The sequence below is a fragment of the Anomaloglossus baeobatrachus genome, chromosome 2 (genome assembly GCF_048569485.1).
Source record: "Anomaloglossus baeobatrachus isolate aAnoBae1 chromosome 2, aAnoBae1.hap1, whole genome shotgun sequence".
NCBI classification, from domain to species: domain Eukaryota; kingdom Metazoa; phylum Chordata; class Amphibia; order Anura; family Aromobatidae; genus Anomaloglossus; species Anomaloglossus baeobatrachus.
The window spans coordinates 110,231,925-110,247,316 of record NC_134354.1 but is presented as its reverse complement, the minus strand read 5'-3'; the positions used below and the strand labels follow the sequence as shown (position 1 = coordinate 110,247,316).

At 45.0% G+C, this 15,392-nt stretch overlaps 1 protein-coding gene across 1 annotated transcript in view; it reads left to right on the top strand.

Moving 5' to 3' along the window:
* The window catches only part of SLC13A2 (solute carrier family 13 member 2), a 121,849-nt gene that overhangs the window by 55,159 nt on the left and 51,298 nt on the right, over positions 1-15,392 (top strand). Inside the window, exons 3-4 of the mRNA XM_075335268.1 lie at positions 6,376-6,512; positions 9,948-10,276. Of these exons, the coding sequence (XP_075191383.1) occupies positions 6,376-6,512; positions 9,948-10,276 (466 nt within the window). The remainder of the gene's footprint in view (positions 1-6,375; positions 6,513-9,947; positions 10,277-15,392) is intronic.

The window sequence follows — 15,392 nt, the reverse complement described above, 5'->3', positions numbered from 1 at the left end:
ACTTCTGCCTGCTGTTTATAAACGGCAGATCAGAATAAGGCTACATTAACACGACCGATCCATTTTTGCGGTCTGCAAAAAACAGTCCGTTTTTTTTCACGGGTGCATCCGTGTGGCATCCGTTTCCGTTCCGTAGACGGTCCGTATGTCATCTGTTTGTCATCCGTGTGCCTTCCGTTTTTTTTGTGTACTCCAAAAAAACTGAAGGAGGGAAAATGCATAAATTTACCCAGGATCCATAGCTTCATCCTACATGAGGCGGTCACATATTCACTCTAGTGCCATTTTCTACTGCTTTTCACAGCGTAGAGCGCTCTGGTGATTTTCCTGTGCTTGTACACTTCATATCAGTCTTTTCTGTCATTATAATGGCAGAAAGACACATAATGTCCCACTCTCCTGCATTTTGTAATTTTGCACCCTTTGGTGCCTTTCATGTGGCACTAAGGGGTGCTTAGCTTTGTATTTAGCCAAAAAAATGAAAAAAAAATGACGTAGGGTTCCCCCTATTTTTGTAGCCAGCTAGGGTAAAGCAGACGGCTGCAGCCTGCAGACCACAGCTGGCAGCCTCACCTTGGCTGGTAATCCAAAACTGAGGGCACCCCACGCTGTTATTTTAAATTAAATAAATAATTAAAAAAAAAAACACGTAGTGGTTCCCCCAAAATTGGATCACCAGCCAAGGTAAAGCAGACAGCTGGGGTCTGATATTCTCAGACTAGGGAGGTCCATGGTTATTGGACTCTCCCCAGCCTAAAAATAGCAGGCCGCAGTCGCCCCAGAAGTGGCGCATCCATTAGATGCGCCAATCCTGGTGCTTCGCCCCAGCTCATCCCGCGCCCTGGTGCGGTGGCAAACGGGGTAATATATGGGGTTAATACCAGATGTGTAATGTCACCTGGCATCAAGCCCTGGGTTTGGTGAGGTCAGGCGTCTATCAGATACCCGACATCACCAACCCAGTCAGTAATAAAAAAAAAATAGACGACAAACACATTTTTATTTGAAAAAACACTCCCCAATACATTCCCTCTTTAACCAATTTATTAGAAAGAAAAACAAATCCAGGTCTGGTGTAATCCAAGGGGTTGCCATGACGATCCACACTGTCCCAGTCAATGAAGAGCAGGATGTTCCCCATTGGCTGGGAGAGCAATGCAGTGACCTGAGCTAACATCAATGGGTCAGCCCAGGTCACTGCAGGGGATGACAAGTGCTGTTGTCAGCGAAGTACATTACCTGCGCTGATCTCCTGCACTGCTGACAGCACCTGTCACTGAGTTCAATGACCGCCACCTTCACAGCCAAGTATCGCGAGCAGCCCGTGACGTGACCGCTAGTCAGTCTCGGGTCGGCAGCGAGAGAAGGTGATGTGACAAGCGGCGGCCATGGAGGACAGTGACAGCGCTGAGGTCGGGACTTCATCACCGCAGGTAAGCCGAGCGGGACCATGTGTGCAGAGTGCAGGTGGGCGGAGCCATGTGTCCTGGCGGCGGAGTGCGAAGTGGGTGGCGCTGAGGACGTCAGTGTCGTGGACTGCTTGGCTGGGGAAAGGTGAGTGTGAGTGTGTGTGTGTGTGTGTGTGTACATGCCACGTGCAGGAGGGGGCGGAGTGAGCATAGCGGGGAAGTGTGGGCTTCCTGCACGTAACTAGGATAAACATCGGGTTACTAACCAAAGCGCTTTGCTTGGATACCCGATGTTTATCTTGGTTACCAGCTTCTGGCAGGCTGCCAGCGATGGCTCCTGCACACTGTAGCTGTAAAAAGCCCTGCTTTTTGCTGCTAGAACCGTTCTCGAACGTAACTAGAACTATCGAATTTTAGCAAAAAGCTTGAGTTCTAGTTCGATCTAGAACAGCCCCCAAAATCACTCGAGCCGCGAACTGGAGAACCTCGAACCGCGAACCGCGCTCAACTCTACTGATAACTACATGGTATGTGTCCTTGAATGTTATATAGCTTAATCTGGGGTTTTAATTTTAATATTATTAAATGTAGCTCATGCCATTTCAACTATCTGAGAATGGGTTTTGGGGTTGTAGAGCGCCAAGGGGAGGCAGTAGTAGTCGTGTGTACAGGGCTGCCAGGCCGCAGCGCAGCCGTTTGGTAACCCCGGTCGCCACTCCTCTGCAGGGATGCTTTCGCCACAGTTCATTCATCCACTGAGACAATGAATCCAACACAGATACACTTCTTTTAACCAGCAGAACTTTACTTGTATGCACCAAATGGGGACTTTCAGATCGCATTACACAGGCACCGATTCTGACCCCGATGGGGGTTCCCTCCAGACTCCATTCCATCATTAAATTTACTGTCCGACCGCTTTCCTGGCACCTGCATTTCTTTGAATGCTACTAGGCCCCTCATTCTCCTGTCTGACGTCACACTGCACTAGCCGATTCAAAAAGTCCTTTAGCCACTCCGTCCTACTCACAGAGATTTAGCTTGTGCTATTGAATGGGCTTATTCCGACAGCACTCCTCCACTCCTGCTTCTGGCCAGAACCTACTTTTCTACTGTAGGAGCCCACTGACCTTCGGTCTCGCAGGGGAATTTGTTGGATTTTCAATCCAGGAAAAACGGATGCCACCCCCGACCATCCAGACTCAACCCCTCTTCTGGGGACATAGTTCCAAACCGTCCTCTAAGGAGCAGGACCCCACATGTCCGGTGTCAAAGGGTTGACCCTTAGGATCTTCTACAAACAAATGGTTTGGGCTTCTTGTCTTTTTCTCCTACTGGGGACTCTTATGTCCTCCTTCTACATCCTGCCCTATTTATACTCTGCCCCCTCCTTTTTATTAACCCCTTACTTCCCAGAGGTGTCAGGAAATCAGTAGTTGGCTCACTCTGCCACCTTGTGGCCATTTACCAAATTACACAGTACAGACTAATAGATTTAATAAACCTTCCCGCGTGTCAACCACTTTTGCAGGGGTGGCATAGCCTTGACCCCCCTTACAGGGGCCTTGCACTTATATGGGATATATGGAGGATATAGTATAATTTCCAGAACGTTATTATAATAAGCCCTCAGCCAACTTATCCCAAGACAGTAACCATGGTATAAGTTGTGTTTAATAAACACATAATGATTTTCTTATTTTTATGTGATTATTAAGTGCAGCACAGCTTATGTCATGGATTCTGTCTGAGTGGGGGATAAAGACCTACGCGCATGTTACGATCAATGAATAATTGACTGCATGTCATCGTTTCCTTGTAACTTACTACACTTCCCCCCGACAATGACCATAATGTGCAGTAAGTAATCAAACATCACAGGCTCTTAGTAAGGCTATGCTAAGAACAAGTCTACTCTAGCTGACTTGCAGCATTAAATGACTGCCAATCAGTAATGAATAGATCTCTTTACATAAACTGTCATTATTCTTGACAGTACATGTCCTATTTGGAAAGATGCAGTGTAAAGTGTAAAGAAAAGCATACATAGATTTCTAAACATTTTAAGACTACAAGTCTGAAAATTGTGATGTGCATTTGTCTTCAGCCCCCTGTAGTCTGATACCCCTAAATAAAATCCTGAGTGACCAATTGCCCCCCAAAGTCATCTAATTATTAAATTGAATCCACCTGTGTGTAATTTATTCTCATTATAACTACAGCTATTCTGTGAAGGCCTCGTAGGTATATTTGAGAATATTAGGAATCAAAAAGCATCATAAAAAACCAAGGAACACACCAGACAGGTCAGGGATAAAGTTGTGGAGAATAGTAAAGTGGGGTTAAGTTATAAAAAAAATAGCCCAAGCTCTGAATATTCCACAGAGTTCAATCCATCATCCAAAAATATAAGGAAACTGCAAACATACCAAGACATTGCCGTCCATCTAAACTGCCACCCCAAGCAAAGAGAGCACTAATTAGAGAAGCAGCCAAAAGGCAGGTGGTCCAAGGCTCTGGAGGAGCCGCAAGGTTCCACAGCTCCACAAATCTGGGCTTTATGGAAGAGTGGCAAGAAGAATCTATTTTTGAAAGCAAGACATAAGATGTGCCGTTTGTAGTTAGCAAAAAGCCATGTAGAGGACACAGCTAGGGGACAGGATAATGTGGAGAATCTGCATGGGTAATAGTTTTAACACTGCAGCTGTTATTGCTTGGCAGTTCAGCCCTGAACAGTGTAAGGATCTGTCTCGTCCTACAGTGTCATGACGTTTAAGAGCATTTGAACTGAAAGCCTATGTAAATATGTAAGTTTAATTTATTTGGTTCTAATAGGAAACATTGTGGTCGTTAACAAACTGGGGAAAGACTGAACGCAAAGTGTGTTAAGAAGTCAGTGAAAGGTGGTGGAGGAAGTGTTATGGTTTGGGGAATGGTTTCTGCAGCAGGAGTTGTACCTCCCATACAGTTACATGGCAGAGTGAATGCAAGTGTGTATCAGAACCTTCTTCAACAACACGTGGTTCCTTACTTGCGTTCATCCCTCAATTAGCCAGTAATTTTTAGGCAGGACAATGGCACCTGTCACACAGCAAAATGATTAATGCAGTTCCTTGAAACAGAAAACATTAAACAATGAAATTGCCAGCCCAGAGTCCTGATCTAAAGTCAATTGAAAACCTCAGGAAAATCCTTGGTGACAAAGTTATGGCCAAGAAACCCACAATAGTCAAAGAACTATGGAAGAGACTTGAAGAAGAGTGGATGAAAATCACACCAGAGCAGTGTGAAAGACTGGTGATGTCCTGTGGTCCCAGATGTGCTGACGTAATTCAAAACAAAGGCCTGCACACTTCCTACTGATTGGTGACTGTTGTTACCTTCAGAAAATTTACTTAGAATCTTTCTCTGTGCTACAATCATTGCTGTTCTCTAATTACTAGAAGGTGGCCCGATTCTAATGTATGGGGTAGTCTAGAATGTGTATGTAGGTTAGCAGATAAATGAATAATAAGGTAATGAATGGACTGGATGGGTTAGGTTTAATTTAGTATTCTTATAATTGTTTATTGGTTTTAAAATGACAAACAACAGAAGAAACAGTTTTAATAGAGGAGTCTAATGTTTAATGAAGTCCATTGCTTGTATTAAAAGAAGGCCATGAACAGTGTAAAGTTAAGTAAAAATATGCTGATGCTCTGATGTGGCCCAATGCTGGTATGTGCCGCCATCGTGGTGCAGCCACCATCCTGACATGTGCCCCCATCCTGCGGGGTAATGTATGTGGGGGGCGGAGCCGAGCAGGGCCATGGCGCTGAGGACGTCAGTGCTGGGGACTGCATGGCTGGGGAAAGGTGACTATCCAGGTGTGTGTGTGTGTGTGTTCAGTGTATACATGCGGAGGGCGGAGTGCGGGGGGGGCGGAGCCAAGCGGGGTAATGTGTGTGGGGCTTGGAGTGCGGGGGAGGTGGAGCCGAGCGGGGCCATGGCGCTGAGGACGTCAGTGCCGGGGACTGCATGGCTGGGGACAGGTGACTATCCAGGTGTGTGTGTGTGTGTGTGTGTTCAGTGTATACATGCAGAGGGCGGAGTGCGGGGGAGTGGAGCCGAGTGGGACCATGGCGCTGAGGACGTCAGTGCTGGGGACTGCATGGCTGGAGACAGGTGACTATTCGTGTGTGTGTGTTCAGTGTATATATGCGGAGGGCAAAGTGCGAGGGGGGGTGGAGCTGAGTGGGGTAATGTGTGCGGGGGGCGGAGGCGAGCGGTGGGTATGTGTCGGCTGGGTTGCCGGTGTGGACTCTCGGGGGTGCAGCACTCACCGGGGAGTGGGGGTTCCGTGTGGGTGCGGGGAAAAGTGTCGGGCGTCGTCCTGTCGGCCCGTAGTTCGGGCTGTTCAGTTAGCTGAGCCGTTGGTCGCAGGCTCTTTAGCGCGCGGTGTGACGACGGTTGTCACTGTAATGACGTCATTTTGAAGCAAGACAGACAGACAGACAGAATAAGGCAATTATATATATAGATGATCATCACGTTTTATGTATTGCATAAAGTTTGGATCTTTTGTAAAACACTGTTCTAGTAGCATGGTGTACCCCTTACAAAAAAACCTTCAAATGTTGATCAATGCAGATTACATTATTTATGAAAAAAGCAAGTGATCATACATATAATGATGATCTCCAGTGTAGAGTTATATATTCGGTCCATGCACTGCTGCATGCTGATATATTTAAATACACTTTTTTCATGCTGATATATATTTGTGTGTGATTTTTATTCATTGTTGGATGTTTTTTTATGGGGGGGGGGCACTATATCAATTTTTACTTCAGGCAGCAGAAAAGATAGAATTGTCCCTGTATATCACTGGGTCTTACTTAGCAAAGACCTACAAATATAATTATTATTAAATATCCTAATTGAGAGATTGTATAATTTAAAATAATCAGTTTGTTTTTTATTTCAGGCCTGCAGTCAATATCTGAAAGATACCAACATGTTATTTATTGGAGGAATACTAGTGGCAATCTCAGTCGAAAGATGGAATTTGCATAAGAGGATAGCACTGAGGGTGTTGCTGATTGTAGGAGTCAAACCTGCTTTGTGAGTTTATGTTCTATGCTATTTGTTTTTAATTTGAAATCATGCACTGTATAGACTAAGGTATGGGGACACCTGCGAGCTTTTATGACATCTCTAGATATTAATATGCTGTTGTCCACAATTCATCAGCTACTCTATAACACCATCTACTCTTCTAAGGCCTAAAACAAACTTCTGCATAAAAAACGTCCGTGTGACACGGTCCGTTTTTCGGGTCCGTGTTTCGTTTTTTTTGGCCGTTTCTCCAGTACTATGGCATCCGTGTGATGGCGTATGCAAGCCGTGTGTACGTGTAAAATGTCCGTGTTTGTGTGCAAAATGCCCGAGTATGTGTACGTGGAATGTCCGTGTGGAATGTCCGTTTGTGTGTTGCACAATGTCGTTGATACATGTCGGCTGACAGCAGACAGAGTTGCGCGATGAGAATGAACTCGGGTGAACTTCACCCGACTTCATTGTCATGCCGCGGCTCTGTCTGTGTGCCGCGTACTGATTAGCGGTCACCTGTGAAGGATTCACCAGTGACCGCTAATCCCCCGAGTGACTGAAGTGAGCAGCCCTCTCTCATACTTACCGCTCCCCGATCACCAGCGCGGCGAGGAACAGCTGTGCAGAGAATGCGCGACAACAATTACTTTGAATATGCCGGCCGCTCATTAATCAATCTCGTATTTCCCTGCTTTCCCCACCCACAGACGCCTGTGATTGGTTGCAGTCAGACACGCCCCCCACGCTGAGTGACAGGTGGCGTGTCTATACTGTGCAGTGAAATAAATAATTAAATAATTAAAAAAAAACGGCGTGCGGTCCCCCCCAATTTTCAAACCAGCCAGATAAAGCCATACGGCTGAAGGCTGGTATTCTCAGGATGGGGAGCTCCACGTTATGGGGAGCCCCCCAGCCTAACAATATCAGCCAGCAGCCGCCCAGAATTAGATGCGACAGTTCTGGGACTGTACCCGGTTCTTCCCGATTTGCCCTGGTGCTTTGGCAAATCGGGGTAATAAGGAGTTATTGGCAGCCCATAGCTGCCACTAAATCCTAGATTAATCATGTCAGGCGTCTCCCCGAGATACCTTCCATGATTAATCTGTAAGTGACAGTAAATAAACACACACACCCAAAAAAATCCTTTTTTAGAAATAAAAAACACAAACATATACCCTGGTTCACCACTTTAATAAGCCCGAAAAAGCCCTCCATGTCCGGCGTAATCCAGGATGGTCCAGCGTCGCTTCCAGCTCTGCTGCATGAAGGTGACCGGAGCTGCAGAATACACCGCCGCTCCTGTCAGCTCCATGCAGCTAATGAAGGGAATAGCGCGATCAGCTGTATTCAGCGTTGGCCGCGAGTAACCTCAGTGACAGCCCAGCTGATCGCGCTACTCTCAGTTGCTGCATGGAGCTGTCAGGAGCGGCGGTGTCTTCTGCAGCTCCGGTCACCTTCATGCAGCAGACCTGGAAGCGACGCTGGACCATCCTGGAGTACGCCGGACATGGAGCGCTTTTTCGGGCTTATAAAATTGGTGAACAAAGCAATTTGTTAGTGTTTTTTTTTCTAATAAAGGATTGTTCGGGTGTGTGTGTTTATTTACTGTAATTTACAGATTAATCATTGAAGGTATCTCGGGGAGACGCCTGAAATGATTAATCTAGGACTTATTGGCAGCTATGGGCTGCCAAAAATTCCTTATTACCCCGAATACCAATGCACCAGGGCAAATCGGGAAGAGCCGAGTACAGTCCCAGAACTGTCGCATATAATGTATGCGGCAATTCTGGGCGGCTGCTGACTGATATTGTTAGGCTGGGGGGCTCCCCATAACGTGGGGCTCCCCATCCTGAGAATACCAGCCTTCAGCCGTATGGCTTTATCTGGCTGGTATTAAAATTGGGGGGGACCGCACGCCATTTTTTTTTAATTATTTATTTATTTTACTGGTGTGATTGGGTGCAGTGAGACACCTGTCACTCAGCGTGGGGGGCGTGTCTGACTGCAACCAATCACAGGCGTATGTGGGTGGCGAAAGCTGGGAATACGAGATTGATTAATGAGCGGCCGGTATATTCAAAGTAATTGTTGTCGCGTATTCTCTGCACAGCTGTTCCTCGCCGCGCTGGTGATCGGGGAGTGGTATGAGCTGGGGGAAGAAAAAAACCGAGCGCCAATGTAAGTATGACTGAGAACAGCAGAAGAAAAGGTAAGTATACTGAATTTAATTTAAAAAAAAATAAAAATAAGATTGCTAGTGTAAAAACGCACACACACGAAACGTGCTGAACACGGACATACTCTGTGTGTGGTCCGTGCAGGCACGGACCCATAGACTTTAGCGGGTCCGTGCCTGCGTGCTGCTGGCTAAAAACGGACATGTCGTCCGTGCAGAAAAGCGCACACACGTACTTATCACACGGACACACGTTCCGTGTGATTTTACGTGTGTGTGCCATCTACCATTGAATAACATGGGTCTCCGTGTGTACGTGTCTCCGGTACGTGCAAATACGTACCGCACACGTACAAAAAAAATGGATGTGTGTTGCGGGTCAAAGAAAGCTTTTTCCAAGAATTTGCAGTGCGTGTGTGGGAATTTTTGTACCTTCATCCAGAAGAGCGTTAGTAAGGTCAGATACTGATCTGGTCGACAGGGCTGAGTTCTCAATCTCCTTTTCGGCTTATTCCAATGGTGTTTGATAGGGTTGAGGTCAGTTCTTTGTGAGGCCAGGCATGTTCTTCCACAATTACCGAAATATGCCTTTATGGACTTTGCTTTGTGCATTTTGGCACCATAATGCCGGAACAGAAAAAAAGCCTTCCATAAATTGTTCCCACAAAGTTAGAAGTATGCTATGCCTGAAATTATTAGAGATGTTGCCCATGTGGTTACTGCTTTTCCACCAACCCAAGTTACAGTAGATGTTCCAATACACACAAAAGAAAAAAACATGTGTATGAAAAAACATGTGTAATTGCAATAATTTTCTGGGAGAAATACTTCCTTTTCTGGATCAATTTCAAGGGTGCCAACACTTTTGGCCATGACTGTATGGTATTTAGTAACACTGTTTTTGATCAAAAAAAGTGTAAAAACCATCGCACCATTACAAACTGCAAACCCCCATTAAAGAGACTCTATCAGCACAGAATATCTATTCAAACCAAGTACAGGCGCTCGGTGCTTCATGGCAGGGCTAATAATTTAAACACACCTTCCCACCTGCTGGTTTTGTCCTCCCTGCTCTGGCTCTATGAATCCAGAGCTGTCAATCAAAGAAGAGGGGAGGCGTAGATAGTGGATTTAAATTATTAGCTCTGCCATGATGCACCGAGCGCCTCTACTTTTGTGCTGACAGAGTCCCTTTATAATAGTTGTTATTTACTATATAACCTTGTATGAAGGAACTTCATATTGTCCGTTCATTTTATCTTTTCTAGGCTGCTCCTTGGATTTATGATTGTAACAGCTTTCTTATCTATGTGGATCAGTAATACGGCTACAACAGCCATGATGATACCAATAGCACAGGCTGTGCTTGAGCAACTTCACAGCTCTGAGGAAAAATTAAATGAGCTAGCTAATAATGCAACAGAGAAAGGCGAGGGCCATCTGAATGGGGACATCAACCAGTTAAGTGAGGACATCAACCAGCTGAATGGGGACGTCAAAGTTCCCCCTATTATTGAGCAAAATGGGAAAATAAATCAATCCTTTGAAATGCAAGAAAAACACTTGACAAACACAGAGCCCATAAAACAAGATAAAAGTAAGTGTTAAAGAAAAGCACCAGACTATATTACATAACTTATGACAATTGAAGATTCATAAGACACATATTACATCGAAGGTGTCAGAGACCATCTCAAAATGAGATGGACCCCCCATAATATCTGGTATAACACTCGAAAGAATGTTTGAAACACAATTATATGGCCAGATCAATCAACCCAAGCAATGAATACAATATATCAAAATATTTATTGGGATACATAAGAAGACATATGTAACAGACATTATATATGATAGAGGTCACAAGGAGTACACAGGTACACCCGAAAAAGAGGGGGAATGACTAGATATCACTGGGAACAATGTTGTCAGAGTATTACGCTACTTTGACGTGCGGTCCCCCGCCTATTTGTGATAACCAGCGCAGGTAAAGTAGACTGTTGAGGGCAGCAACCTCCAGCTGTATGCTTTATCTTCCCTAGTTACCAAAAATAGAGGCTCCCTCACAATGTTTTGTTTTTAATTATTTAAAAACAATACATGGACTCCTGCCCATTTTTGATAACCAGTGCAGATAAAGTAGACAGCTGGGGGACTACTATTCATAGGCTGGGAAGGACCATGGTTATTGGTCCCTTACCAACCTAAAAATAGCAGCCCGCGGCTGCCCCACAATTGGCACTTCCATTAGATGAACCAATTGTAGTATCCAGAGTTGAGGAAACATAAGTGTAGTTACTAACACTTCTTTAGCTTTCACTACTGAAGCAAAGTGTGTGAGGGGTCAGTACAGCTAAGCTGATAACACGATCAGAGGAGAGCTGAGAGAAGTTCAGCTCAGCTATACTGCTCTTCCTCTCACATTGGCTGCAGTGATGAAAGCTAAAGAAGTGTTCATATCCACACTTTTGTATCCTCTACTCCACAATCTAACACACTGGTTATGCAGTGAAATCAGTAAGGAGAACAGACTGTCATTACCTACTGAAAAGCCTACTCTGAGTTATTGCAGTGTTGTGTCCTTCTTTCCCCTGCATTTTGCTGCCTTCCTATGATTGGGCGAGGTCATTCAAGATAAGAAATACATACTCACAGAGTCTCAGGGAGAATTATGTTCTGCCCATAGATCTCAACAGTTAATTTTAACAAAAAGATTTCAGATATTAAATTATATATCACAGACATTAAAAGGGATGTCCATTACTTGGACAACTCCTATTCATTGCCCTTGCTCTTCCCCATAAAAATAAAGAAGCCTATACTCACTTCTGGTGTGGTTGCGGTTCCAGCAATGTCTGAAGTTATGTTCCCAGGGCCCCCGTGATATTGGTATGACACGGGAGGCCCGCTAAAAATAAGCACCCTGCGTCTGTCTCCCCGCCTTCAAAAATTGAACAGGAATGTGAGCTCTGTGATGACTTCTTGCTCAAATGTCTGAAGGTGGGAAGGAGGAAGCCGTCGCTGATTGGTCGCGGGGCCTGCGTGTCACAACAATGCCACTTTAGACATTGCTGGAACCGCGGCCACACCGGAAATGAAAATAGCCGTACTTATTTTTACGGTGGCAAAGAAGAGGAATGCCCAAGTTGTGGACAACCTCTTTAAGGTATCATTTTATTCAACTTTCTTTGACCTGCAATTACATTTTTAACACTGATATATTATATTTCCATGTCCCAATGTCATGAAGTTCCGTGAGGCACCTGTGGGTTCAAAATACTCCCTACACCCCTAGATGAATTCCTTGCACAGAAGTTTCCAATGTCACTTGAGGGGGCTTCTGCTGATCTGGCACATCAGGGGCTCTGCTACAGGAGGCCACAATTTATTCAAATTGAATCTGTGTTCTAAATACCAAGTTGCAGGCCTTCCCATCTCATCTCCGCCGTGTACTCAAACAGTAGTGTACAACCACATATGGGGTACTGCATTGTTCAATAAAAATTGCATAACAAATTGTCCTGTCCATTTTCTCCTGTTACCCTTTATATGAATTAAAATATTGAGACTAAAGTAAAATTTTAGTGGAAAAACACTACATTTTCTGTTTTCACAGCCCAATTTAAAAAAAATGATGTGTAATTTGTGGGTTAAGAATACTCACCACACAATAGATTAATTCATTATAGGGTAAAGTTTGTCAAATGGGGACAGGTGTGGGTGTTTCTACATTTGTGGCACCTCAGAGGCTCTACAGATGCAACACGTCCAAATTTCCATTCCACAAATCAAATAGTGTTGTTTGCTTTCTGAGCCCTGCCATGTGCTCAAACATTACCTTTTGACCAAATATGGGGTGTCAGTGTGTTTGGAAGAAATTGTGTAAAAAATTACAGGGCCCATTTTTTCCTATTATCCATTGTTTAAATCACAAATCTTGGGCTAAAAGAACATTTTAGCAGGAAAAGAAACGTAGCAATCATTTTCATATCCACATTTTAAAACGTTCTGTGAAGCACATACGGGTTCAAAATGCTCAATACACCCCTACATAAATTCCTTGAGGGGTCTAGTTTCCAAAATGGGGTCCCTTGTGGAGATTTGTGATATTTTATTAGCTTAGGAGCCCTGAAAATGTAACATGGTGCCTGCAATCTATTCCAGCCAAATATGCTTTCCAAAATTTAAATATTGCTTCTTCCGTTCTGAACCCTCCCGTTTGTGCAAAGAGATTTCTTTGACTACAGAATGGGTATCAGTGCACTCATAAGAAAGTGGGTAATAAACTGAGGAGTCCAGCTATTTTTTTTGTAAAAGTGTAAAATTTGGTGCTAAAGCAACATTTTTGTGGAAAAAAAAAATGAACTGTGAAGTACCTGTGGGCTCAAAATGCTCACTATACCCCTGGATAAAATCCTTGATTGGTCTAGTTTCCAAAATAGAGTCACTTGTGTGGGGTTTCTGCTGTTTAGGTACCTTAGGGGCCCTACAAACTGCGACATGGTGCAATCTATTTCAGCCAAATTTGCTTTCCAAAATTCAAATATTTCTCCTTCTGTTTCGAACCCTCCTTTTTGTTTAAACAGAACTTTTTGACTAAATGTGGGGTATCGCCACGCTTATGATAAAGTGGGTAATGAATTTTGGTGTCCATTTTGTAGTGCTATTGTAGCACCCAGGGGGCAGGGGGTAGTCAGGTATGGGTCTCGTACCTGCTTCACTCATCAACGGGCCGGTGTGGTGGTGTGGGATATCGCAGTGGCCTGCTCGGCTTCCTGCCCCGAGGTGTACACCAATAAGGAGGGAGAATGATGGGGGTTGTAATAGGATTGTCATGACACCACCTGTGGTACGCGGCCAGAGATTAGCCACCACTGCTGTCGCTGTCCTCCGGGCAGATGTTAGTAGCAGCCCAAGATGCTATCACTCCCCACAGGTGGAGCTGGCCCAGGGGAGGATGATGAGGGGAGTAATGATGGCGAAGGCGTTTGGCGCCGAGGTGCGGGTCGTCAGCGTCGGTAATAAGAGTCTGAGTAAGATGAGTTCAAGTTGTCTTTACTTACTCTTTGTGCTGCTCGCCCGGGTAGTACTGGTCACCCGCTGTGATTGTTCCATGTCAAACCCGGATAACTTCGGAGGTCAGTCCGGTGTGGTGCTCGGTGGGCACCTTCCTCCTAGCGCTTTGTGTTCTGGGATCCCAGTGGCTTAAAGCTATATGGGGATCCCAATCCATCTCGAGTAGTACTCTTATCCCTATTTGCAGGTGCCTCGGCTCCACAATGGGGCCTGGCTCTGTCCAAGGCCCTGGATCCTATTTGGCACTGTGCTTTCGAAGTCTGTGTGGCCAGGGAAGCTTGCAACCTCCGCGTCCCAGTAGAGTCTGGAAAACCAACTTGGAGAATGATCTTCCCTAGGGTCCTGCACCCTGTGTGGCGCTGGTTCCAAGGGAGCAATGAAGCTCTCCCCTCAGCAACTGCATGAACAACTCCCGTGTCCCACTAGAGCACCAGTAAAACACGTCTGCTCCTGTCCTCTCCTGCCGGAGAACTCTCTAACTGTTGTGTTGGCTCCTAACTCCCCCTAAGTGGCTGCTCCTCCCCCGGGTCCCTGTCACTAGTGGGTGGTGCCCCCCATGTTTGAAGGCAACCTCAAAACCCTACCCTAGCCTGGTTCTTATTGGGGAGGGCAACCTGGTTGTGTATTTGAATATGTAAGTGGTGAAACCGATACCGACTTCCTCCGGATTCTGGTTAAGCATTACACATTAAATAAGGTGCAGTACTCTGTGGCAACTGGAGCCTCAGGGGTGCGACACTATTTCTTGTAAAAGTGAATAAATTAGGACTAAACATTTTTAGGTAAAATGACGTTTATTTTTTTTCCTTCCACATTGCTTTACTTCCTGTGAAATACCTGAAGAGTTAAACTTCTTGGATGCGGTTTTGAGTATTTCGAGGGGTGCAGTTTTTGGGTATTTTTTGTCACCTAGGCCTCTCAAAGTCACTTCAAATGTGATGAGGTCCCTGAAATAATGGTTTTGTAAATTTTCTTGGAAAAATTAGAAATTGCTGATAAACTTTAACCCTTCTAACTTTCTAATATAAAAAACGATGTTTAAAAAATTGTGCTGATGTAAAGCAGACATGTGGGAAATGTTATTTATTATCTATTTTGTGTGACATAACTCTCTGGTTTAAGGGCATAAAAAATCATTCAAAGTTTAAAAATTGCTAAATTTTCAACATTTTCTCCAAATTTCAGATTGTTTCACAAATAAATGCAAATAATATATTCATAAATTTACCACTTCCATGAAGTACAATATGTCACGACAAATTCCCAGAATCACTGGGATGCATTAAAGCGTCTCAGAATCACTGGGATCTGTTGAAGCGTTCCAGAGTTATTACCGTATTTTTTGGACCATAAGACGCACTTTTTTTCCCCCAAATGTTGGGGGAAAGTGGGGGGTGCATCTAATAGTCTGAATATAGGGCTGCGGCCGGGAATGAGGGTGCTGTGGTGGAGCGGGCCATCGGCGGCACGAGCAGGATGTGGCAGCGCCTGCCGTGACCACGTGGGCCCGCTCATTAGATATTCACGCCCATCATCCCGCCCATCATCTCTCAGTGCTAAGTCGGCGCTGACAGGTGGGCGGAATGATGGGCGGGGGGTGCGCGCATACTAAAGAGCCGGCCGTCATCACCCCTGGC